This window comes from Amblyomma americanum, chromosome 4 (genome assembly GCF_052857255.1).
Source record: "Amblyomma americanum isolate KBUSLIRL-KWMA chromosome 4, ASM5285725v1, whole genome shotgun sequence".
In the NCBI taxonomy this organism is placed as follows: Eukaryota; Metazoa; Arthropoda; class Arachnida; order Ixodida; family Ixodidae; genus Amblyomma; species Amblyomma americanum.
In genome coordinates this window covers 204,561,012-204,588,108 of record NC_135500.1, presented here as the reverse complement: position 1 = coordinate 204,588,108, position 27,097 = coordinate 204,561,012, and the positions used below count along the sequence as shown (strand labels likewise).

Sequence of the window (27,097 nt, the reverse complement as noted above, 5' to 3'; positions counted from 1 at the left end):
AATGCAAAGTTTGTCCCAAATAAGGGATCGCTTGCTCTCCTTTGGCCAAGTATATTGCACACCCCAAAAACCAATATTTCCTGCTTAACAGGCTCATGTAAAAATATATATGTCTTTAAAAAATGTTGTTGCTTAAACACTGTAAGAGGTTTTTTAATGGCATTTCGGAAAACAGAAACCATTTCTTTGAGTCGTGTGCTATTGCGTTTTCGCTACTATGGCTTTTGCGCACTACTTTCGCGCCAAAGTCGTCTGCGCGCGGGGCGCGCCGTGGACGGAATGGAACATCTTAGTAACGCCACTCTGTTCCCGAAAAAATTCAACTGTCCCGCAACAAGCAGCTCACCGGCCCATGATGCTTTGAGCGCCCATTGTGGCTGAGGTGCAGCGCCGCCAGCTTTCCCTCTAGTTAATAGTAAGAAACTGTATGCACAAGGTGGAGTGCTGTATTTTACCACAGAGCGCTGAGCTATGACCATAACTGGGCCATTGCCCATAGAGTTTCCTACTATTAACTAGGGGGAAAGCTGGCGGCGCAACCCCTCAGCCACCATGGGCGCTCAACGCATCATGGGGCGATGAGCTACTTGGTGCGGGACAGTAGGTTTTTTTTTTTTTTGCATGAACACAGAGTGGCATTACTGAGAAGTCCCGTTCCATCCACGGCGCAGACGACTTTGGCGCAAAACGTAGTGCGTAAAAGCCATAGTAGCGGAAACGCATCAGCACACGACCCCAATAAAAGGTTTCTCTTTTCCGAAATGCCAACAAAAACCTTTTTCTTGCAATTTTTTTAATGCGCCTCTTAAGCACGAAACGTTGGTTTTTGTGGTGTACAATAGTTGGGCAATAGGAGAGCAAGCCATCGCTTATTTTGGGCAAACTTTACAGTTACATGCTTTTCTGCTCGTTTGTTGCAATTTATAGACATGATATTGAATGTTAGCGCATTATTTATTATCAAACAACGTTTATTGTTTATTATTTTTGGCCAAAAGTTGTGGTTCTGCAGTCGGTAGCTAGCTCTCCGACCCATGATGCTTATAGCGCCCATGGTGGCTGAGGCGGTCCTGCGGAAGCATCATGCAAACTCCCATAGGCGGGCGCCAGCTTTCCCTCTAGTTAATAATAAGAAACTTTATATTATAAGAAACTCTATAGTCTATACTTGTCCTATTGGCCAAGTTATTGGCCAAGTATTGGAGACAACAATAACCAACATTTCGTGCTAAACAGGCGCAATTTTAAAAATAAATGTTTTCAAAAAAATTTGTCGCTTCAACACTTGATGAGGTTTTTTAATGGCACTTCGGAAACCAAAAACTTTTATTGAACCGTGTGCTGTTGCGTTTTCGCTACTATGTCTTTTGCGCACTACGTTTGCGCAAAAGTCGTCTGCGCCGTGGACGGAACTAAGGTGGCTAGACCCACAGAGGGAACTATAGTGAACTAGAATACTATTCTAGCTCACTATAGACGGAACCATAGAGCTACTGACGGAACGGGACATCTCAGTAATGCCACTCTGTTCCTGAAAAAAAAAAAAAAAAAACGACTGCCCCGCACCAAGTAGCTCATCGCTCCATGATGCTTTGAGTGCCCATGGTGGCTCAGGTGCAGCGCCGCCAGCTTTTCCTCTAGTTAATAGTAAGAAACTCTATGGGGGCGCCAGCTTTTCCTCTAGTTAATAGTAAGAAACTCTGTCATTGCCTAATGACCGGGCCTGTAGCTGACTCCGCTGCCCCAGCGCCTCCTCTATTTCGCGCCGAGCGTACGGAAAGAGACAGAAAAAAAAAAGCTGTTGTCTCGTACCTATAGCATTCTCTTTGCCAAAAGTCAATATCTGCTTCAGCCGTCGTGTCTAGTTATGTTCAATTCAAAAAGAAACACTGTGAGCCAAAACTGAGGTGGGCGAAAAATCAAATGCAACAGCGACGAGTAGCAGACGACTCGCAACCGAGCGTTGGGCGGAGAACGGTAGCGCCGGAAGCGGAGGGCGCCGGAACTATGCTTTGTATGTACATTGCTGGTCGGCACACCTAGACGTAATTTTACAAAACCTTTTACAGCAATGTGCGGTCCGTACATGGTCTGTACCATTTTGACTGTACCTGCTGTACCAAAACCCACCAGCTTCGAAACTCTCTTCAAAATTGCATTATCTCCAAAATCATATCTTTAAAAGTAGCGGCCGTTGCATTACTCATTCGGCCGTTTAAAAATCCCGCCCACAGGTAGCGCTAAAATCAGCAGACAGTCACTTTGCCGTATTTCAAGCGTGCATGTCCGGAGCTCCGGAGCACTAGAACTAGTTATCTTGTTCCGCCGTCCTCGGGGCTTTAAAGAGATGGCGGGATCTTCGCAGTCATGTTCGCAGTCGTTTCAGTGCTCGTTGCCAATATTCCGGAAATTTCCGTTGAAAAGGTATGGCGTCTTCATCCCAGAAGAAGGGGATGACGCCGCGAATGACAAGGGAACTTGGAAGGTACGTGTCGTACAGTTGTGCGTTTCCGAGGCCTGCAGCGCTGATCTCTCCACAGGTGCTGGTCAGTACTTCTGGCGAACCGCTGTTCATATATATTACGGATACAGACATGATGGTTGTCAATCAAGGACCGATCAGTCACGTAAGTAATTACAATCGCAAACCTCGGTGCGCTTCTTGACACAGGCCGCACTTCTGCATAAGAAATTGCATTCATTCCGACAAAAAACGCTGCCACGGCTGCTCATGGTATTGTTAATGTATACTTAATCGCCAACAAAAATATTCGGTTGATTGCAAGCATCGTGTGACGTCGAATACCAACCTTTTGCGATCATCTGCCAAATTAGCAATGCGTTCGCGCGTCGTCTGCTGCGCACGCATTTTGCAAATGCATGCGCTAAGGCTTTCTCGGCCAGTTATTCGAGAAATTATGAACCACAAGCGCAGCGCCCAAGAATCGCAACTCATGGCTTTCAAGCTAAAAATTATTCGTATATTACATTCCAGCTTTGGCATTAAAACTGCGCGGTAACGTTGCAAATGAATATATTGCGTAAATGTACGCTGACAAAATTACCTTTCTCAACAGCAAGCGTAGTAAAATTACTTTAACCCAGTAATATTCCTATGCAGTGAAAAAGTGGCAATAAAAGCTGTACTGCGCCTATTAAAAGCTTGTAGTGGGCAAAAATAAAAATAAAAAACGAGAGATCAATTAGGCTTGCCATGAACAACAATTAAGGTATGCAAGGGTGAAAGGCTGCCCATAGCTCCTGCACCTTGACTGACCTGCAAGGAGACTACGGCCATGCATAATTAAGTCACTTAGTTGCTCAACTTGCTAGTGACTCCAGCTAATATCTTCTGTTGCAACACAGAGGAACCTTACCGCTTTAGCTGCATCAACCTGCCATTCTTCACAGCTATTTCATTTCTTTTCAGGAGTGTGTATTTCTGCTGAATTCAAAGGACTGGGTACGAGGATTTATGAAGGGCAACAGCATCCTTATCCTGTCTCGATTTAATGTGAGCTCATGAAACACTGGGGAGACTCATAGCCACTTCACTCAACACTCATTCTCTTTTTGCAGGGCAATAATGAACGAAGGTTCAGGGTAGAATTTGACAGGTTTGCTGACAAGACTGCCGTTGAACAGTGCCAGCAGTGTACAGACCTGCTGTCACAATACTTTCCATTCCAAAACACGAAAGAACTTGTAAGCACTTATTACTGCTTTGAAGTCGCAATTTCTCGCACATCCATTAAGAGTGCAGGCTCCTAGATATGAAAGCCAACAGAAATGAAGTTTTGGTCACGGCCAATAGCCGTCCCCTACAGTATATATTGAATAAGTTACTATGCACTCACAAGAAAATATTATTAGCTGGTTAGACTAAATAGTCAAGCTCAAAACTGCCAACCACGTTTACATATGGTAAAAATATATTCAAATCAGACTCCAGAGATGTAGGCAGTTCCAGTTTATGCATCTGCAATTATCATTTATTCAGAAGTAATCTTGCTGAACAAGAGTTAGGGAACGAAGTGAAACTGTAGTCACAAGTACAGAGACTTCCGTATTTATCTATCCGGATTTTGAAAATTTCCCGTGTGCAAACTACTGACCCAATCGAGATCAAACATCACTCACAAGGTAGCATATTATTGTCTGCATCTTTTGAGATGTAATCAAACATCGGTACTTGCCTAAGTTTTCTGGAATTGAGGAGAAACTGCCGTCACCTGCGTATTCAGTTTTCGCAAAAGCGAGCCGAGCAGAGGATCCGACAGTCTCCTCCTGCCGGACGGTGAGGCAAACGACTCGGCTCAGTGGATGGGCAAGTAGCATGCTTGCTTCGAAAATGCTATCGTCTGCTCGGTGAAATTAATGCCACAAGGAAGAGTCATCGCTTCTGTTACTAAAAATCAGTGAAAATGTGACATCGCTAGCACTGCACACACTAATAAATGATAATTCGTTTCTTGTTTTCACATTGTTTCCGGTGTCGTCTGTGTGGTCCCATTTGGTAGGTTGGTTTCTGGGGTTTAATGTCCACAAGCTGCACATGGACCATGAAAAACACCATAATGAAAGGCTCAGGAATAATTTAAAGCACCCGAGGTTCTTTAGCACGTACTGATATTGCACAGCACTAGGGTGTTCATGCATTACACCTCTGTCAAAGTGCCCGGATATGTTGCCTGGACGCTACCACAGTCTGGAAAGGACCAAACGTCAGTGGGTAGAGGGGTGCCCTGAATGTCTTGGGTCACAGGAAAGTGCCTACACCTCGAAGTGTTCTCCGGCGGCCTCAATATATCTCTGCAACCTTTCCTCGTATGTTCTGAACACCAATGCTCGTGCAATCCGCAACTTCTGAGCATGCCTTCTCAATGCGCTGCTTCAATTCAGTACAGCTTGGCGCTCGGCTACGGCTGTAGACTCTGTTTTACAAATAGTCACACGGAGTCAGATCTGGCGAACGGGGAGGCCATGACATGTTGGTCAAGCCTTGTCCCATCCACATGTTCGGGAAAGTTAGGTCCAGCCAGCTGCGGACACTTGTATACTCCATTTCATACATAGCAGGTAATGCTGCGGAGGCCGCGAAGGCTGTGCATCGGCGGAATCATATCACTCACCACGTATAATTCGTTCTCAAAACTCCGGTGTTTGGACGAAAACAAAGAGCAGTAAAAAACGATGTGGTAGCACTGAATCTCACGGTCAAAGCTGTGAGGTGCTCAGTGTTCGGGTTCTCTGGCTATAATTTTCACCGAGTGTGAACTACTTTTTGGTCACGGATTGAGTAGGAGTGATTCGGCCAACCAACTGCGTATCATACTGCCACGTGACTCTTGCTTCTCGAAGTCTCGATGAGTCGCAGAAGAAAAATTTGGCAAGAGGTAAAAGGGAAGTCCGGGAGATGCTAGCAACGGCACTTAAGCTTTGTTGCAACTAAGTATGCTTGTGTTCACTTTGGTTGCATGGTGAACTATACTTCTTGGGTGTGGACTTGGCTTGCGCGAACAGGCGCGCTAGCTTTGGCAGCGTTGCTTACTATGTACGAAATTGAGTACAGTGTAGTGAGCCGAAGCCCGGTACTGCTGGAATATGCAGACCCCCTCCGTCATATGTCTCTCCTCCAGTTCAGGAAGGACCTTATCCTAGAGCATTTCCAAATAACATATAAACTCATGTAAGGACCGCACTTGTTTTCTAAAACTTCAAGTGTGAATTTTGAAGGTTCGGCTCATACACAAATTTAAAAAAATACATGTATAACAGAGTTTTTTTCTCAGTTATTTGTTAAAAAAAAAAAAGGGAACTCAACCCATACACTTGCATAACCCTTACACGAGACTTTACGGTACGACTCTGTGGTCACAGTGTCTTCAAATTAAAAAGCACCAACGAGTCCCTCTCATAACAGTCCACACCAAATTAACAGTGCATGGAGACTGAACACATCGTGTGAGAGCTGCCGCGGTGGCTGAGTGGTTATGGCACTCTGCTGCTGGCCCGAAAGACGCAGGTTCGATTCCGGCGGTCGAATTTCGATGGAGGCGAAATTCTAGAGGCCCGTGTACTGTGCGATGTCAGTGCACATTAAACAACCCCAGGTGGTTGAAATTTCCAGAGCCCTTCACTACTGCATCTCTCATAGCCTGAGTCGCTTTGGGACGTTAAACCCCCATAAACCAACCAAACATCATGTGAAAAAAAAATCTCGGGTTGCTCTGCACCCAAAACCATGTGCTCTGTTAGTTCACTCTGCCGCTGAGGTGGAAGACTGCTTCATCAGTGAATAATAAAAACTGAAGATGTCCACTGATGGATCCTCTGTTGCTCTGCGTGGCAGAAAAATGGCGACGGTCCTTGTCATCCTCAGACAGGTCTTGGAACTGTTCGCATCCTATATGGATGGCAGCTTTTGCTTTTCAGCGCACGACTAACCGTTGCCGGAGGCACTCTGAATAACAACACAGCGCACTTGCAACGACAGCTACGGGCCATATGAAAATGCCTCTTCAAGGACACCTGCAGTGCTGCGATGCGTTTTGCCTTGATCAGTTCGTTTCTTCCTTTCAACACTGTCTCTTTCTTCAGGCTTACTTCCACCTCAGCATGGACTTTTCGAAGGGAGGATGACGGTATAACTCTGCAATGAATTTCGTGCACATGCAGTGAGCTGAGCTAGATTCAAGGAACCAAGACACAGTTGCCACCTTCTCGTTCATGGAGTACACCAGCATATTACTACACTCATCAAAAAATATTTGCGATAGACCGAACACAAAAAAGTTAGCTTTCCCGCAGGGATAGAACAGAGACAACTCGAAGTCATCGGAACAGATCAACTGTTGAAAGCAGATGATGCCGGAAACAATGTGGAAACATAAGCAACAAATTATCATTTACTAGTATGTGCAATGCTAGTGATGTCACATTTTCACTGTTTTTCTAGTACAGAAGCGATGACTCTTCCTTGTGACGTTAATTACACCAAGCAGACGACATTACCTTTGAAGCAAGCGCACTACTCGCCCATCCACTGAGCCAGGCGGTTGTTTGTCCCGCTGCCCGACAGATGGCGCAGCCTGTCAGATCCTCTGCTCGGCTTGCTTTTGCGAAAACTGAATACACAGCTGATGGCAGTTTCTGCTCAATTCTAGAAAATTCAGGCAAGTACTGATGTTTAATTGCATCTCAAAGAACTTGGACAATAATAAGCTGCCTTGTGAACAATGTTTGCTCTCAATTAGGCCACTAGTTCGCACACGGGAATTTAAAATCGGGACGGAAAAATATGCTAGTGTCTGTAGATAATAACAGAGTTCAATGAACTTGTGACGTCATGAAGGTTACATTACAGAGGAATACTGCGGTTTGGCGTGGCATAAATATACACTTCATGCTGTGCTTTTTTAAACTGCGGCTGTTCCAGTCATCGAAAAGTGTTCCAAGGATTGAAGCATCTGTGCACACAATACTGTGGCTTTGAATACACTATAAGCAAGTTTCGTTATGCAGTGTAGATATCTGCAATCAAATTAGATAGAGCAGAGCTACAGAACTTCTGTACATTCATATGCAGCATGTTGGCAGGGTCACTACACTTGTGAACAAGAGTAGCATGCATGTTGTGGAAGTACAGAGCCTAGGTCTTTCCAGTTTCGTTGAAACCATGCGTCAATGTAGTCGAACCACCCAAGCAAGTTTTAAGTTCTGCTGAAGCAGTTACCAGAATATGCGACAGATTGAAAACCCTTTAACCACTAAATTAATTTCCGAAAAAACGTACCGAAATGGTCAATTTTGTAATTGTTTTAATTTTTATAGTACTCATCATTATTTGCATGCAATTCTGATTCTGAAAATATATTACTTCATTGGTTTCTGGTTTTCGTGGACAACTAGCGCTCTCTAGTGTTGAAAATTGCAACCAACGCAATTGCCAACCGTAACTTGTCTTTGGCGGTGGGAGCAAAGCAACATCAGCCGGACGAGCGTGACTAGTCATTGGCGATAATGGTACAAGATCCCATGACAAGTACAGCTCGCGGATAATGGTTCAAAGGTTAAGGGGGGACACTGGTCTTTGGGACCAAAAAATGACCCAAAAATCAATTTTTTTAAAATTGACATTATTGGAGCCTATAGCGATTATTCTTCAACTCTACCAGTTTTCTCCTCAAGGAAATTGGTATTTTGACCATAAAATTAAATTTAGATCACTCTGTGGGCTCAATTTGTGCAGGAGCAGGCGATTTAACACCATGAAAATTTTGGACACCTGGCTGTCTTAGTATGTCAATATCTCAACGTCTAGGACAGATAGACATGTCATACTATTTGCGAAGGGAAGCTGAAGGCACAATGTATGCAATAATTGGAGCACAATTGTTCAATCATGCTTCGAGAATTTATAATTTTGCAAAGTTTATCGATGCATGATATTCCCACTTTGAATGCTGCTATTCTAAGTGCTGTAAAATTACTAATGAGGGCAAAATGGAAAAACTGCTTTGATTATTGCACTCTTTACTCACCATACTATCTAGCCATGGGTTAAAAATTATTTTTTATTGAGCCATTTTTTTTGTACTGAGGTACTAATGAATGACTAATTAGAATTATTTTAGAAACTAATGAATTAATTAGAAAAGCAATTCCATATTTGAAATCAGTGTAAAAAACTGAGCGAAGTGACACGGTTTCACTAGGGTTGGACAAAAAATAAGGAAAATAGGTCTAAGGCCAGTGTCCCCCTTTAAAGTTGAAGGGCACCTCCGTACAGTGAGCATTTTCTCTTCTCACCTTCACAAGAACAATTTTAATGCTATCTACGCTAGTGCTATGATTCCACTGGTCTGTGAAATCATTTTTGTACTGAAAGAACCAAACCAACTTTACAATAGCATCTTTCAAGATGAAGAATCGAAGTGTTAAATATCGCTTTTACTCTCTCTTAACCAGGCACCTGCAACAAGCACTGGCATTGACTTCACAGGCTTCTTCAACCAGCAATTTGAATCACCTGAATTGCTCCAGGACCTTGTCAAAGCCTGCTTGCGAGACCCATCATTCCCAAAATTTGTAGAACAAGTAGAAGATGCAATGAAAGGCTTGCTAAGTCAGCCATAACTCACTGCAGAACATACAGCAAAAAACAAAAAAAAAAAAACAGTTCGCCCAGAGTACTTACTACTACACAGTCACTATTACGAGCAATGTTATTTTCATGCAGTATGAAAGCAGAGGCGCTATTCATGAGCACGGTTCCCACTTCGAACTGATAAAAAAGGCTGACCCTTGTTTCTAGGACAGCCACAAGCACAATTCAATGCTGCACTCTGCAGGAGTAATGTTTCATATATTTTATTATGTTTTTGTACAATGAGTAATCATAATTTAATAAAAATTCATGCAAACGGAAGTTCGATGTCTTCTGTGACAGCTGCCAGCGTTCACACCACTAGCAAGAAATACAAAGGAAAAAAAAGTGAAATTAGTAAATCACGCATGACTGTTTAAGTGCAAACAATGGAACACAATATTTACAAGGCCAGGTAAACTGGACAAAAGCTGGTATATGTTTGAACTCACTATGCACCGTATATATCCTGAGCTACTGCCTAGAGCATGACAGCTGCACGAGAGCAGTCTTTGCACATGGCTTGATAGCATCGTTAAACTTGGAACTAATAATTGGTCGAGCTACCAATTAATCAATATGACTAAAGCTTTGCTAGCAGGCCTTTTTTTCTTTTAGTATTAACACCTAAGACAACTGGACAAAGATATTGCGAGAAGGCACTGAGTTACTCTAATGGCCAGCATGTTACCAACAATATCGGTAAAAAACAAAAAGCTTCTTCATGGCTTTCTGCACCAAAATTATTTTCATTGGCAGCTAATTTCATGTTACTACTACTGGCAGTAAGATGGATGGGGCATCAATTAAGTATGACCTTTTTTATTGGCACCAAGTTTCATTTTGCCCCTATTATTAACAGTAAGGCACATAAGGCATCTGTAAAGCATGATGCTTATTTTTCATTCCAGTCAAAAAAGCTGCAAGTCACTCCTGTAGCTGACAACACAGCTCACATGAACAGCGCCTGTTATAGCTGGTGGCCTGCCAGGCAGTAAGAAGCACGCACTTGTTTCTGCCCACTCACCACATTTTCCATCAATATTTGACAACGTAACAAGTCAACAAACAAAACTAAACGAAATGAGATCATTAAAGGGCCCCAGAAAGGGGTGTTTGAGCTTGGCTTTAAAATGCTTGCACTATGTAGAGTACAAGCCACCGTGCGTCCATGTCGCGTACGAGACCTCAAAAGCAAGCGGGAAATTTACAATAAATTTTTTAACACGCTTTCGCACCTCGCGGCGACGCGTGGTGCCGGGTTTTCGCGTGAAAACCTGGCATACGACGTCACGTCGTGCAAGTGACGTCGGCAGCTGGCGGTTATCATTGGTTCACAGCGCCAAATTCTTTCAGACGTCACTCGCTACTGCGGCCGCGGCCACTCCGCGCACGCCGCAACCGGCGGAAGTGGGGTAGGGGCCGAGTAGGTTGGGCTGGCGGAGGAAACGGCGTGCGAGAGGAGAGGAAAAGGCACGAAGACGCGGAAGTTCAAATTTTGTCTCCAATAACTCAGCTTCCACAAAATGCATTAAAATAATTCTTCATGGAGGATAATTATGAAGTGGCGTCTTTTAGCATCCCAGACATATCGCAAGTTTATTGACAGCCCCTTTCTGGGTACCTTTAAAATGCACTATTCCTTTATTGCTAAGGATGTGCACACAACACATAAAGCCTTGCAACCGTTGGTAGTTTTAAAACCATGTTTTACTGACTCAATTCATTAAATTGAAGACTACCACTTGATCAGTTGAGAATAATAATCAGTGCCCAGCCCTTGTGACCTCGTACCTAATGAACAAAGAAGTCCCTTAATAGGCTGATGAATCATCCTTCACTGAATGCATAGTCTGTGCAAAGCCCTGAAGAACAGCAGTAAAATTTATTAGCATCTTCACCACAGCCCTGCATTTTTCCAGGAAAAATGGCACCAAAACCCATGTGACATCATTAACAAAGAAAAATAAAATTTCTTCCAAATGTGTGGGGAACTGAACCAAGGACCTTTAGATGGCCAAGTGAGCACGCGACCTATAGGCCACAGAACTGTGCTGCTTCTTGGCAAATAAACATGAACCTAGTGTGTGTGCGTTTCCTTACAGTTATATGCTCACGGTGAGTGTGTCATTAGAAAGGAAAAGAAAAATATATAAATAAAAACTTAATGCTTTCACCTTCAAAGTACGTAGGTAGTCTTCTTCATTTTATAGCTTGACAGCATGTTGCGATATAACACCAACATTCAACCTGCTTACTCGTACAGTGAACCATGAAAGGAAATGCTTGATTATTTAGCAGCCAATGCTCGCTGCCAAAGTACAAGCATAGACAACCAATTTGTAATTTTATATGCAGTTTGGCCGCAAACGAATGAGCCTCACAGTAACTTTGCAGGTTCAAGAAAAGAAAAAAAAAGACAGGTGAATTCTAAATGTTCCTTTTCACATGGTGCCAATTTCCTTTTATAGTTATATCAATGAATGACAGATTGAGGCTCACATCTGTGTTCCTCTGGTCAGCTGGGCATGCCCCGCTTCTGTTCTTCTTTAATCTTCTCCCACTTCTGAAGAAGCGAAGGGATGTTCTTCTTGCGGAGAGTCAGCCCAGCGGACACCTTTGTCTGTGCATGAAATATTTGACCAAATGTGAGCTGCAAATAGCAATCCCATCGGGAGAAGCATGACAGTTGCAGTGTAATACAGTGGCCAGCAAGTTCCATACTTAAACCTAGCTAAGGCCTGGTTTAAATGAAAATTTGTGCATGTACAGGCCACTAAAAGAGCGTAGTTACTCTATCCAAACACGCATCTTTTTTCCGGAAAAAATGAATAAAAAACTACACGTCAGAACTGAGTATGAAAATGGAACTACGTTAGCAACACTCTATTATCATCCGCATCATGAAACGGCAGCCTGATATTTCTAGCACATAGTAATTGCCTACAGTGGTGACTAGTGAGCCTCTGCTGTGTCCCACCAGTAAGGCTCCAACCTGGACTTCTTCAGCAAACATGCAAGCGTCGATTGTGAAGACATGCAGAGTTCATTCAGACGTTGCCTTGAAAAAAAAAAAAAACAAAAAAAACAGGCGATCTTCGTGCGGAAGCAAGGTGCAATCAGGCCACCTCACGTGTGTTCGGTGTTTCTGAAACTTTTGTTCATGATTGGCAGAAGCAAAGAGACGGAAATTTCACCAGCAAGTCTATTCGAAAAGAGTTTCAACAGGCTGAAGAAATGCCGATTTCCAGAAACAGGTTTCCAGAAGGACCAGTTCTCAGCCCTCGCTGCAGGACTTTGTGGGATGGGTGAAGTATGCGTGGTGCACGATCTATCTGCTATCCTTAACAAACCTGTGAAATGCTGCTTTCACAGAAATTTAAAAATTATCTAGAGAGAAAAGAGGTGCCACTATTTAAACTCTGCTTCACTCACCATGGGAATGTCGAGAAATGCCAACTTGATAATATATTGTTTGGCCAAAATTGGGGGGACAACACTTAAGCTCCACCTTCAAGGGTATGACGCGACAACGTTAATGGCTCCCTTTAGCGGTTTCTCTTCACATGCAGTCACTGTTCTGTGTTCACATTCAGCACAATTATCGCAACCACATTCTGATCTTTGAACTCTTCCACACTGCAGTTTACACACATAATGTTACTCTAATTAGTGTCTCATTATTTAGCACATCTCTAGTTCACTCCACCAATTAACACATTACTAAGCTTCAAGTTAGGCCAACACCACAACCCCCCCTAAATTAAGGGTCAATTATTGTACAAAGTTAAATTGTTTAAGACATGCGCCAATCTTTAATTCATATTAGAAGTCCTCTTTTTAATTAATTTCATTCCAGATATCAATGCGTGACGTGGGTTTATTGACACAACAACGTTGCCAGGAAGATGGCGGGTTTTCTGCTGAACGGGAGCCTTAATACAGTTGCATTAAAAAGTGGAGATTCAAAACTAAAGCTTCGCCCCAATTCGGGTCATACCGCAATTACTACCATAATTTTTTTTTCACAGAAAAATTGACAGCAACTTGGTGGTGGAGGGTTCATTACACAGGCGAAAAAGTTTCAGCAGAGTTTTTTTGTACATCCGTCCGCCAACCTGCCCACAAACCCTTCCACCCATTCGCCTGCCCTTCCACCCACTTAATCAACCATGTGCCAGCTCGCTCGCTCGTCCATCTATCCACCATAAACAAAAGCACACGGTCAACAAGTTGCGTCCCCACGTCGCTAACGTTCGTGTGTGGACAACGTTTAGCATCGTTTCCTTAAAAAGTGTTTGCGGCAACATAGCGTGATCCGACAATTTTGTGACAGTTTGCATCGGCGGCCGATCACAGCGAAATGCGAGGTTAAAAAAAGAAAGTGAATTCTCATTGACAAAAGTGGGGGCTGGGTTCATTATGAGAGTGAGTTCTTTACGCGAGTAAATATGGTACTATATATTAAAAAATGAAGGTATTTCCGAGCAATACAAAAATGAGCAGCTGTGCTCCTCACTGTGTGCAGGTTAAATTAGTAGTACATTAATTATACACTTTTCACTTTATCAAACTGCATTCAAGTAAATGTTTGATATTAGACATGTTTTAAAATTGAGAAAATAGTTTTTAAGAGGTTTATTCTGAAAAACGGTCACAATTCAACAGCGAACCCACGTATCTGTTCAAGTACAAGCCAAGCACAATACAATGTCTACACTTTTCAGCACTCTCTCTAGGTATGCGACACTGTGAATGTTTCTATGCATTTTAGGCATAAAAATACACACCTTTTTTTTCTTTGGAGCAGGCACAGCAGGCACGCTGACTTCATCCTCGGGCACAGTGTCCCCAGATGAAGGTTTTTTGTCACCACTGCCCTCCTGAGGTGTGCTCGACTCAGGCTCTGCAGAGAGTGCAACGCTGGAGTAGAAAGCAGCTTCCGCAGCATCGAGACTCATGCCATCTAGGTTTTCAGCCTCCTCTGCACTTCGCCTTGCTTCGTCTCTTTGAATAGCAGTGGTCTCCTCGGCCGCGTCACTTTCGTTGCCTGTGAAAACATTAAAGGCCGGTGCCTTTGGCAAAACACTTCCACGAACAATCCTTTTATTTACTGTGCCCATCTGAGTCAATCACTGATGATTATTCTCTTCAAATGCCATTTCACAATGGGTCAAGTGTTCCTAGTGCCATCTCAAGTGCAGTGCAGGCAGCTCAAACATTAAACTTTTCAAGTTTTTGTCCAGTTTTCATAATGTGGCAGCAAAACATGCTACACAGACCACAGAAGCAGGAACACTACTGAGAAAAGTCATAAAATGTGTGAAAATGTCATACAGTATTCATCTCCCAGAAAAAGAACTAGATTTCTTTCAGTGCTAATGTAAATAAGGGTACAATCCTATTAATAATGAGCATAATAAAAACACCAGCAACATTTCAATCGAAATGTTCCCATACCAAGTAGCAATATTTAAAGAGGTCATGACACCATTTTTCAGACTCAAGCTGTTTATTGCATTTTGTTTGCTATGCAGCTTGGAACAACTGTGCAAAATATGAGCTCATTTAGTGCAGCAAGTAATTTCTAACCAAATTTTCTGAAGTTCGCCTGAACCATGTGGCAGTCAGGCCACACTGGCACGCTCGTGATTCATGACAACATATGACTACATAGACACTGTCATGTGCTTGCTTGCGACTGAACGATTGAAATGCACGCTGTGCATGGCAAGCAAAGAGGAGCGGGTTGTTAGTTAGCCTAGGGGTGTGAAGGGGTGAAGAGGAGAAATCACGACAGGGGGCCTGCCCGGTCTCGGTGGCTTCACCACCGGACTTGAGTAGGCGCCCCCCCTGCTTCGCACCGACCGTGCGTGCGGAAGTTTTGCAGCAGGTAACGGCACTTTCGGTTAATAACATCACTGAGGCTGCTTCAATATGGTCCTCGCTGCCAGGGGGAGGGGCTTACAGCCGATAGCTTCTTATTTCAATTTCTAGCTCAAATGCGTGCGTCAAACCATACTTCTTTTATAATAATGTCTTCGGCTGACGGCACTCGTGGAGTTTTCCACGCACTCGTGCGGTGCTCCACGTTCGGCTGGATTCCACTCGTGCAGTGCCTTACGTTCGGCTGGGACGAGCACGACACGAGTGCGCGCCACCGCGCCACCGTGGAGACCGACGGTGGAGCGCGGTGCAATCCCGTCGTGCAGCTCGCGCTAGCAGACGTCGCGGGCGGACGATGCTGTTGGCGCAGACAATATCACTACACAGTGGCCGATAGGAAGCATCGACGAAGTGGAAAAAACACGAAGCATCACAAGTGGGCATATTTTAAAGAAATGTTGAATATTGTAGCGGCTGCAATGCATTTATTCGCGCTGCAATCATGCAGCCACCGGCCGGCGAGCGCTGTGCCTTGACCGTTTGAAAAAATTAAAGGTTCGTCAATATTTTTAGTGCGGCGAACGGCAAATGTGGTTCATCTGGCAGGCCTGCACTTTATGACATCATACTTTTTGTCAACGTGAGCATAGGTTACCTAAAAGATATATCAATACAGTGACAATGTGGGGAGCTGAGATTGGATTGAGAATCGTCGGCAGATATTTTCGGAAGTCACTCTAGCCGCTCTAAAGCGTATGCATCAAAACCAGCGAGCATAACGCCGTGGTGTGTCTGACAAACCTGCACAAGCACAGTCGCAGTATTTCATGAGCATGGTCGTGGTTCCCGCATTGCCCACCGTCGCTATGAACGCCAATCCTGTGCGCTGTTACTGAAGGGGTTGTTGCTAACTATACAAATTGCTGACTGCAGTCGTTGGCGTCGGCCGCTCGTAAAAATGGCCTCTGAGATCTGTGAGAGTCTCAGAGGCCACGGTGAACAGAGGGCAGAAAGAGCAACGGCACTCTGAGAATGTTTTGCACGTTCGGCTGAGGTGCAAGTGGACGTGCCACTCGTGTAGTATTTGACGTCGCTTCCTAATCACCGGCACGGAGGCAGTGCGGCTCAGCCGAAGACGCCATAAGTATGCATAACAACGTCGTGGCTAGTTTTTGCGACGTAAAACCACGATATGTTGGCAGACCATGTCATGACCTCTTTAACACGCTCACTGCGGTAGCTATTTTCAGAGTCCTAATCCCTGCGCGTCATGACCCACCGGTGGGCCACCCCTATATTTTTATGGGTGCGGCGTGGCCCATCAGTGAGCCACTCGCAAAGCCAACTTTTTGAAACCACAAAGAGATGGTTACAGCTACCTAGCATGTGTGCTTTTTGCAGGGTCCTTGAAAAATCTGAGCTGACCTGCGGTTTCATCATGCAACTCAGTTTTCGTGCTGCACAGCATAAATACAGGAATATATGACGCGACCCACTGGTGAACGTGTTAAGTATCGCACTACGTGGTACAATACACAGCAAAACAGGTACTGTGCAAACAGCTGTGGGGGCTTTACTATTGCAGTATAGTATAACCCCAACCCTGCTGTTTCTCACCTGTCTGTGGGGGTGGAGGGGGTGGCGCAGCTAGTTGAGATGCGATGTCAGCTAACTCGTTATGAGACTGCTCTCCAGCAGAAGTCTGAGCTGTGGAATCGGGTGAGCCACTGGCGCTTGCTGTGGTGGGAGGCGTCCACTGGGAGTGGCCAGTTTTCTCTTGCACATAAAAATATCTTGCTTGCCCACTAGAAACAGTGAGAAAAAGAAAACAAAAGAGGAAAGGTAACTATCCGCATTCTGAGTGATGCTTTGTCGTCTGTGACCTATTTTATTGGTACTCCCAGGAATGTCGGGTTTTCAAAGGATTCCCCATTTTCGATAATCCTTGCATATGTTTTTGTAAGTCGGCTAGTAAAAAAAAAATGTCATGAGCAGGTCCTTCCCCAATGACACTTCATTTGACGCTTAGAACTGACCAATAGGCATGAGCTACCAACTATCAATGACTCCACCTGTAACAACTGATTCTCTATGTATGTGGTGGTAAGCAAGCAACGCTAAAGCCAGAGCCCACAAAGCCCATTTTTGTTGCAACAGTACTAATCACAACTCACATACAGACTTACACAAAGACACCTGTGCGCAAAGCATTGCCGTCCTGGAATAGTTTATAACCTTGACAAAAAAAAGCAGTCCCTGTTGACCATCACACAACAGCAGAGGACAGAATGCAAACAAGGGAATAAAATAAATATATAAGTACTTCTTCTGTTTATCAAAACATGTAAATCCCTGCAACTGGAACCTTAATGAGAGTAAAATGCAACTTATGCCTGCCTTAATGACTCTGCATTACAGAGCTGCTACAAGAGGAAGTTCCAGCCAAATGAACAAGTGCATTCAGCACATATGGCTGCTCACTTGCTACCACTGTCTCCATGGGCTCTGAATATGGAACTATAGATCACTTATTTACTGAGCAACCTGTCGCATCCATGTCAAAGAAAAGATTGCAACACAAAACTAACTACCATGGCTTCTAATGCCATAATGTGTACCGCCTTCAAAAGATTGTAGGAGTCATCATGAGGAGAAAATGCTTGCGAATAAATGCATTTACAATGTCTTTCAGAATTCAACATTGTATTCAGGTATTAGTATTAACATTTACACCACACTAAGTTGGAAAAGCAACGGATGAAGCAGGATGCCATCAAGCTTAGTTCTTCACTCCATATTAATTTTTGCTAAACTGTACACCTTGCAATTGATAACCTGCCACGTGTCTTAACGCGCAGCTACTGCACCTAACTAATGTACTATGTGGACATTAAATACATGGTGCAGTTCAGTGGCACAAATTAGACATGCACTGGAAAAAAAGTTTAAATTCATGATGTCACACATACTTTTATATGAGTGGTAATAAAGCTTCCAATGAGAGTTATTTCACTTCATTAATTTGGCACTATTTGACACAAGAAAGTCTATGCACAGTACCAAGGTACCTCAATGTTAGCACAGCTCTATTTTCATTATTTATCAGAATGGAGCATTATAAGCATTATTTTCATGGTCCAAATCTTCATCCAGAAATATTCCTACAGTAACGCGTAAAAGCTGCACAACTAGACTGCACAGGTAGTGCTCCTCACATTTCACGCATGTTGCAGGTCCCGCGTGGACACACCAGTATGTGCAAATTGTAGTGCCTACTTGGACAAGCTAAATAAATGCATTTCTTCCAGTACGAGGAACCATGATGTTTTTAATATGCAAAAATGTACAAATTAAGCATTCTACTTTAGGTCACAAATAAATAAATTTCACATCTTAAAAAATTTCGACACAGCACTCCAAAATATAAACCTACATAAACGGAACCACAGTGCTGCTTCATTATGCCCACCTGAAAGACCACAAAACACGTTAGCGGTTAAAAAAAATAAATGCTACATTTCTGCATTTATTAGCCAAAATGTCGTGGTTACAACCTGCAACTCATACCTTAAAACAAAATTATGTCGAGCAGAACTTTAGAACAAAAGCTGAATGTAAAAAAAAAAAAGACCACGTAACTGTTTTTTGCATACAAGGAACCAGCCTCTCGAGAAAAATTGATAGATATAATAATGACTTCACACATTAAAGGCTGAGCTCCATGTACGCGAAAACTCACGTGAACACGCAGGCGGCAAGTGATGCCGTCGCACGAAGCATTTTTGCCGTGTCGCTTGCCTCATCGTTCGGATCTGCACCAACAGAAAATTTCGCTCGCCATCCGGAAGTCCCCCCGTGATTAGCCAATCAGACCCCCACTGGCCATTTCCAGTTTGTCACATAGCTTCTCCTGGAACATTTAAATAATGAGAACAATCTGCTTATCAGTTATGGAGGGCTAACAACATTTGGAGTGGGCTATACGAGCGGGCGCACTGTAGGGAGAGATGCGTGTCGAGCGTTCGGTCCACCGTGCTGCTGCGCTCCAACTGTATATACGTGCAGGAACACTCGCGGTGCGTATTCTTACTTGCACATTACAGCTTGCTGACTTACAAGCGGATTGCAGCGACAGTTAATGGGAGCGTTTTTTTTTTTTTTTTTACTAAGCCAGAGTGCACAGGCACTCCGTGATGTGACATCGTCTCCGCAAGCACACTGGCTTGGTCATCGCAGCTGCCGCTACACCACCGCTGTAGAGAAAATGTTTCTTTTGCAATGGCTATGAGGCACACCCATCAAATTTTAAGCGAGAGCAGGTTACGGGCGTGTCTACTAAGCTCGAGTGCGCAAGCACGAAGACCGCTGTGCACATCGCTAGTGCGCATTGCCTGCTACCTATGCTTGCCTGGAGGTTGCCCATTAAGCTATGGAGTGAATGTTGCCCGCCACCTCATCGCGCTGCTCTCTTTTTCGCGCACATGGAGCCCACTCTTGAGACAGAAAAGAAAATGGCATGATACAAGAAAAAAAATAAGAAAAAACCATAATAGCACCACATGCAAGTAACAAACACGTTGCTGTAGACCAAGGTACCATGTTTAATGCGTAATTTTAGGTAACAACCGTGCAAGAGGTATAGCATCACAGTGTAGGCACCTAAAACCTAAAGAGCTGCTAGCCTTACGTAACACTCGAAAATAATCATACGTAGTCCCTGCTTTCCAAATGACAACTCAAGGGCTTCCTGAAAGAAACTATAACAGGCAAATATTTTGCCACACCCAGCCTGCTAATCTATGAAGTGGATGCACCATTTGCAAGTGATGCAGCAAAAAACCGTGCAAGACTCCAGTGCGTAACGGACTCCCCTAGAATCCTTACAGCGAAAAGAAACACAGATGGCAAGTTTAATGTTATCCCTCGAGAGGCACGCACCAGGCCACAAACTCAATGGATGTGGCTGTCTTATGTACACAGGTCCAACGGGGAGCAGCAGAAGCTGCTGTTCACTGAAGCAGTTCTAAGCTTGGCTGTGCTGCTGCATCCTGGGGAAGGCTGAAACAGGACTGGCTACAGTGAGTCACAACTTGAACATACATACACATACTACACTCACAGAGCTCTGCCATCACCAAAAGCATTGTGCGATGTGTGGCGAGAGAAACGTTACAAAGGCCTTGAAAAAAAAATTGATATGATTCATTTTGTGCGCGACGTTTTTCTTATCAGTGAGACTCAAACTATACTGTGCACCCTGAAAGGTTGAATGAATACGCTTTAAAAACAAAGTGTCTTCTGTTCAGAAATTTTTATCAGCTACATGACATGAGTTGTGCTATCATTACAGAATAATTTTGACACTGCTTCTGCAAATGTAAGCTGCACTTTTGTTTAACAGAAATCTAATAAGACTTGGCAGGATAAGACTTCACTATCAATGCAAAAAAAAAAAATAACTTGCCAGCACGTTTAACCCTTGAATACCCAAATTTTGAAGAAATGGATGAAAACTACTATTACCTTCACATTATGGTAGCTAATGCAGTTGAGCTCGGATATACTGAATCCAAATATTTCGAATTATTGGCTATATCGAACACACAGATTATTCCCTTGAAAATCGTGCACGAAAGTACAGGAAAGTCACACGTTACATTGAACGACAGTTCCGCAGGCCCTTCGATGTATCGAACTGACTGCTTCTCCGGATGGCGCTCTTTAATAACTTTCTATGCGCAAAGGCTGGTCGGCTGCGTAGCCTTTCGTATCAGCTGGCAGAGCTAACATTGTGAAACCGCATGACAAGGTGACCGTGGGATGTGCTTGAGGGTGGCCTTCGCTCCCCTGCACTCATTTTCTATGCCACATTGCTCTCATGAGGTGAAGCCAACATAACTAACTAAAGCCTAAAGGTGGCCCTCATGTGGCATCCTTCGCTGCCAAAGGCATTACGGAAACCAGCTATATCTTCATTTTAATGAGCGATTATTCTATTTATAGTGTACTGTCAACAGGATTAGACATCTTATGATGGCAGTGGATAGTTCTAACGTCCAGAGTGGCTTCAATGCCAACAAGGTAATTACCTAGCAACATCTTGCGAGCAGCGCACTGCCAGCACACCGGTGGGCCACATGTTGCTGCAAGAAGCACGCCGTATATCGAATTATCAATTTATCGAACTATCTCACGGTCCCCTTCCAGTTCAATATACTCGCGGTCTACTGTATACCGTAAGCACATTCAAAAGCCAATGACAAAATATCATAAGCAGAGCTAAAATTTGAGAAATTGGCATATCGCCAATTAGAAACAATCAGAGTTTGTTAAAATTTGTGCAGTTAGACCGAGGTGAGTGAAAGACCATATCGAAAACCTCAAACCAACTCGAATTCCCAGCGAAAGTAAACAATTTTTCATCTAACTGATGTCTTCCAACTGTCCCCACAACATTTGTCAACAAATGTGAGACAAGACATTTCTCTACACTTGCTTGAAATCACTCATTTGTGCCCCCTTTTTCTTCATACAGCTTTCTCACAGTGACTTCAAACATTTTGGCCTGAAAGCAATGGCTGCTGATAACAAGTTGACATCAAACTTTGTAGCCAAGCTCCCTTTAGCAACGAGTACACGGAGTAGAAAGGTATGTCGCGAATTCGCGACACAGGGCCTTGCCCCTCCCACGCTTTAAAGTCATAATAGCTGCAATCTGACACTAGAAACAGGAAAACCCTCCCCTAAAAGCCAAGAATTAAAGTAGCACACTCCTGCCTAAGATCTGTGTGTCCCAGTGAGTGGAAGAATCCTCTCAAATTTTTAAGAACGCATTTTTAAGAACGCATTAGGTCTCATTTTCAGAACACACAGTGTGGACAACCCCCACTGCAAATTAAAAATGAACAATTGGAATAAACAAAAATGCTCTTGCTGAACATTACAGAAGCACTTCGTTAAGAATGCCCAAGTATCCACACACAACTTGTAGGCTATCTGTAGCTTTCAGATACATGCACAATACTGGCACCAAATGCAAAAATGAGAGCACAACCATTGGCAATAAAAATACAAGTGCATCGTCACACATGTAGTGGGAAATTTGTGCACTAGGAAAGGTGTACTTCTGCCCTGAGGTTATAATCCCCATCATCCCTTGCGGCATTTCCCTTCTATAACCCTGTGCAGAGAGTGCAACACACCACCAAAAGAAAGGCAACCTGCATAATCAGTCATCAAAGGCAGAGCGGAACTATGCCACTATGGGCCAAAATTAAGGAAGCGCAATGTTTTACTGATAGCTAATACTCATTACTATGGCGCAGCATGCAACAACGCCAGACAAGAAAGGAGAGGACACAAAACGAAGCGCTGGACTATCAACTGAGTTTTATTTTGAAAAAAAAAAAAAAAATCTTCTTTTAAACATCGCTGTTCTGTCCATCAAGAGGTAACACAACACGTGAAAACAGTAAAACACTCTGTTTAAAATGTCACTTTTTTCTACAAGTCAATACTCAGCATGCAATGTTTAAACACTAATGCTCAGCTGTAATACTCTAAAATACTCAGCTTGAAATGTTTAAACAAGCAGCATGCAGTCTGCAATACTGTCAATAATCCTTACATATCACATGCAAGATCATTTCTAATGCTCAGGCAAAGGATTAGACAAAAGAAAAAAACTTTTCTATAACACCAGCAGTCGCATGCTACTTAGTAAAATATCCCGCAGACAATGAAAAGCTGCAAAAACAAAAAGAAACAGTGCTGCTCGATGGAACATGAAACAAAAAACCATATCTGCCACTTACTCACTTCAAGGCTGGACAGGGGGATAGCGCGCAGCAGGGTCAGCCGTGCCAAGCAAGCCTGTTCAAAACATGCTACACTGCTGAGCTCCCCATCAACAAATTCAAGGTCACTGCTATTTATGCTGCTAACTCAACAATGATGCACTTTGCGTGAATCTGCCAGGGCTTTAAGCCTCGCCCTCTGGTGCAAGCAGTATTTAATCCATGCATAGCTCACTGGTATTAGTTCCTGGGGCACTGCAATGTAGCTCGCTTCTCTGCGGGAGCGCCCAAACAGTTTTTAGAGCAACAGCTCTACTCCTCAAGGTGCAACTTCCGATTCCGATATGGATGCGACAATGACTTTCAATGCCTCACAAGGTCAAGCCAAATTTAACTGCATGGTGGTATGGCCCATGCTATGGTAGTTATGACCACGTGATCATATGACTATCACCATTGGGTGCCTGACTTTGGCCCTTGGCCTTGGCATTTGATTTGAGACAGTGGGCACCACATCAACAATGACCTTCAATGCCTCAAAAGGTCAAGCCGGACTTAACTACATGGTGGTATAGCCCAAGCTATGGTAGTATGACCATGTGATCATGACTATGGCCACTGGGTACCTGACCTTGACCTTTGACTTTGACATTTGATTTGAGCTTTCGGTCGTACACCTAGGTTCAAGCCATGTTAAACCCCAGCCATTTTTTTATAAAGCCCACAGCAATCCATAGTTGAGACTGTCCAACTTTTGCCCTGCACAGGCCACCTCTACAGCCACTTATGAGCAGGCAAAGCCAAGGTGTGTCATCTGCCAAGAGCTGAGCAAGTGCAGATGACACTGAAGTTTACATTTGCCAACATGCTTCCACTTCGATTTTTTCCCGACGGGATCCGAGATCTTAAAAAAATCACTGGCCTACAATCCAAAGCTCCAACGTGACAATCCAGATTTATCCACAACTGCCAAGCACAACTGCTCTCTCCACAAGCAAGCAATCAACCATCTACAACAGGCTTATGAAACTCTTCTCCAAGGCAAGATGTAATCCCTTACAACTTCCAAGGTTTTGGTACCAGACTGCTGAACATTACTTTAGTTCTCTGCATATGCTTGGATACACTGTATTGCCTAGCCAGTCTAGGTCCTTGATCATGCATTGCAGTTCGCCCCCTGAGTTCCTTAGCAAGGCGATATCATCAATAAACCCTAGATTACTAAGGTATTCTCCATTAACTTTTATCTCCAACTGTTCCAAATCAAGCTCTCAGCATACCTCCTGTAATCATGCGGTGAATAGTACTGGAGAGATTGTCTCCTTGCCTGACACCCTTACCGATCGGTATTTTATCACATTCCCTGTGAAGGACTATGGTCGCTGTGGAATCGCTATTTTTCACAGAACATGTATGCACACCTCTTCTACACCCCGGTTATGCAATGCCTGCATGACTGCTGAGGATTCAACGTAGTCAAATGCTCTACCTCAATCTATGAGGGCTATATACCGGGTGTCCCAGCTAACTTGAGCCAAGGGTTAAAAAATAAATAATTAGAAACAGGCGAGTGAAACCAGTTGCATATTGGTGACAGCCAACTTGTGCACCACAGGCAATTTTTTATTTTGCAATTAATTAATAGTTTAATGAAGTTTAATTATCTAAATTAATAAATATTGACTTTGGACAAGAAATTGCATTTGAAGAGTTGTCGAGCACCTTCAGAAACCCCCATTCCATCGTTTACAATAAGGAAACCCTTTCGTATGTCTTCTTTTCCAAGCTCCAAAGAAAGCCCGCGAAATACAAAATAAACCACGTGACTAACGCATTTGTGCGCCACGATCGTGCTGCTCTCAAACGTGATTCGAGCAAACGAAATCACCTGCAGCCATGACCCAACGGCCCCGCACGAGCGGCAGGCCGATATGTTGGCGGTGGTTTCTCGTCTGCGTCAGCCAGTGGCACACATGACGGTGCGATTTGCCGCTGCCAACATATCAGACTGCTGCTGGTGCGGGGCCATGTCAAGGCTGCAGGTGATTTTGTTTGCTCGAACCACGCTTGAGAGCAGCATGATCATGGCAAGCAAATGCGTTAAGTCACGTGGTTTATTTTGCATTTTGCGGTCTTTCTTTGGAGCTGAGAAAAAAAGACACGCATAAGAGTTTCCTTATTGTAAATGATGGAATGGGGGTTTCTGAAGGTGCTCAACAACTCCTCAAATGCAATTTCATGTATAAAGTCAAAATATATCAATTTAGATAATTAAACTTCATTAAACTTTTAATTAATTTTGAAACAAAAAATTGCCTGTGGTGCGCAAGGTGGCTGTCACCAATATGCAACTGGTTTCAGTCGCCTGTCTCTCATAATTTATTTTTTAAACCTTGGCTCAAGTTAGCTGAGACACCTGGTATAAAGAATAGTTGCGTCAATGTACAAGCGGTCAATTTTTAAGCAATATAAAAAAATCACCGACTGGCCCCTATGTGAGCACCTTAACATGGCAGAGAGGGAGAGAGCAGCAAGAATATGCATGTGTCTTTTCTTGCCGTCTCTCACACTACAGGAACACTGCCGACTAAGCTCTTCACACATGCACACACAACACCCGCTCTTGTTGGCACGGTTCCCCTTTCTATCTCGCCCCCCCCCCCCATTTTCATTGCCTTCACCCTTTTCTCACGACACAGTTCATGTATCCCATCACAGAGAGACAGATGACCACACGTTCCCTTTCTTCATAACCTTCTCCCCTTTCTCTATCAACTAAGCTAGTGACAGCAAAAGCATGTATGCCCAATTCACTCTCTTATAGAGCGTGTAGTGTTTTTCTCGTAATGCGTTTCCATCACATGCCATCGCTAATATTGCTTAGCAATATTAAAAAATAAAACAGTAATAAGTACAACAGTAATAGGGCAATAGTAAAAAGCACCAACAATGGCAAGGGTTGTGCGTGAACGTGCAAAGACCCAAGAACACGACAATCACGGTGGCGCAAGCTCTACAGAGATGTGCACACTCCCACTGGTTTTGCTGCTCAGCAGCATGACAAGGCGCTCACAGACTAGCTGACTAACACCCACTGCTAAAAGAAGTGACCAACTATACAAGGCAGGAACACCATTAGAAAAAAAAAAATTGGAGGACGCTTAAGCTTCGCCTTTAAGAGTGGAACGCGACAGCGTGTTGCAGCTTGCCAGGGAGTCCACAGAACGCCATTGACCGGTCGGCGCGACGCCTTACCCGTTAGACAAATCGCTCTGCTACAAACGGTGAAACGGACGCACGGAGCGGCAAACGACGTAGAAGCGCTGCCAGGCGCCTTGCCGAAACGCGCGCGACTCAAGTTGCAGTCATAGTTCGTTGGCTCATCGTTCTCAACAAACCCGATGCCACGAACGCCAGCATAGCTTTCGCACCGAACGAACGAGCAGCAAGCCATAATCTTCGTGGTAAACACGCTTTGGATGTCCACTGCATTGTTCACCGCTCACCGCGTGATTCCTGCATGCCTGCACAGCCCCACTGCGCCCGAACGAGACGAGCGGGAGGCGCTGCCATCGCGCACCATCTGTTAAGGCACTGGCGTACATTGCAAGGAGGAGAAGGAGTGCGAGGAGAATTTTTCGTTTCACTCACGGGAAGGAGGAGGAATTTTTCGCTCACGGCCGATGCCAACGACACCGGCTTTTCTGCGACACGAGCTCCTTAACGCTGTCGCATTAAAATCAAGAAAGAAACAAAGAACTTATCTTACCTAGGATGGGTCCCAGTAGTGTGAAGGCGGGCCCCGGAGGTCCAGAGAGTCCAGAAGCCTTGCTCACTGGTCGCCATTTACCAAACCGACAGAGACCGACGAATGTCGTCAGATCAAAGAGAGGAGACAGCAGGAGGCACAGAGGACCAGGAGGGAGTTCGAAGTGTGGACCACAAAATGAGGAAGGCCAAGGGAGGGCCGCAGGAGGAAGGGCTCAAAAAGAAAAACAAAGAAGGGCTTCTCCAGAGCCCGTAAGGGAAAAGGAGAGGGACAGCGAAACAGCGGCCGCAGCAGTGAAGTACTTCCCCAGCCCATCTTCCAGCCCACGCCATGAACACCACGCTTCCTCGGCTCCTGCTCAGGGTGCGAGCAGCAGCACCAGAAAGAAGAAAAAAAAGAGCAAGTGTGATACAGTCGCGAGAAATGCCTCCCTTTTTGACAGAGAGGAGACAGTCCCTTTTCCACCTTCACATTTCTAAAATGCCTTTTTTTTTCTTT

The 27,097-nt window shown here is 44.1% G+C and overlaps 2 protein-coding genes across 13 annotated transcripts in view; one reads left to right on the top strand and one right to left on the bottom strand.

Annotated features, from left to right (window-relative positions):
- Nucleotides 1-2,246: 2,246 nt before the first annotated feature.
- On the top strand, nucleotides 2,247-9,278 carry LOC144129151 (meiotic recombination protein REC114-like). The gene is made up of 5 exons (XM_077663095.1): nucleotides 2,247-2,485; nucleotides 2,541-2,627; nucleotides 3,431-3,514; nucleotides 3,580-3,705; nucleotides 8,971-9,278. The coding sequence occupies exons 1-5, from the start codon at nucleotides 2,348-2,350 to the stop codon at nucleotides 9,136-9,138; spliced, it is 603 nt and encodes a 200-aa protein (XP_077519221.1). The 5' UTR covers nucleotides 2,247-2,347; the 3' UTR covers nucleotides 9,139-9,278.
- A 78-nt stretch (nucleotides 9,279-9,356) lies between these two features.
- Nucleotides 9,357-27,097, bottom strand: part of LOC144129147 (uncharacterized) — a 35,618-nt gene continuing 17,877 nt past the window's right edge. Inside the window, exons 13-20 of one of the 12 annotated variants that reach the window (XR_013313871.1) lie at nucleotides 26,600-26,953; nucleotides 22,849-22,906; nucleotides 19,973-20,092; nucleotides 18,468-18,503; nucleotides 16,652-16,839; nucleotides 13,939-14,198; nucleotides 11,651-11,771; nucleotides 9,357-9,469 (exon numbers count right to left, since the gene is read on the bottom strand). Coding sequence is in view for 1 of the 12 variants with exons in the window: in XM_077663088.1 (XP_077519214.1) it covers nucleotides 11,667-11,771; nucleotides 13,939-14,198; nucleotides 16,652-16,839 (553 nt within the window). In the remaining 11 variants the exon portion in view is untranslated. Of the gene's footprint in view, nucleotides 9,470-11,650; nucleotides 11,772-13,938; nucleotides 14,199-16,651; nucleotides 16,840-18,467; nucleotides 18,504-19,972; nucleotides 22,907-26,599; nucleotides 26,954-27,097 lie in introns of those variants that run through there. The other 11 variants (XR_013313869.1, XR_013313870.1, XR_013313873.1 and 8 more) reach the window with 11 other exon arrangements.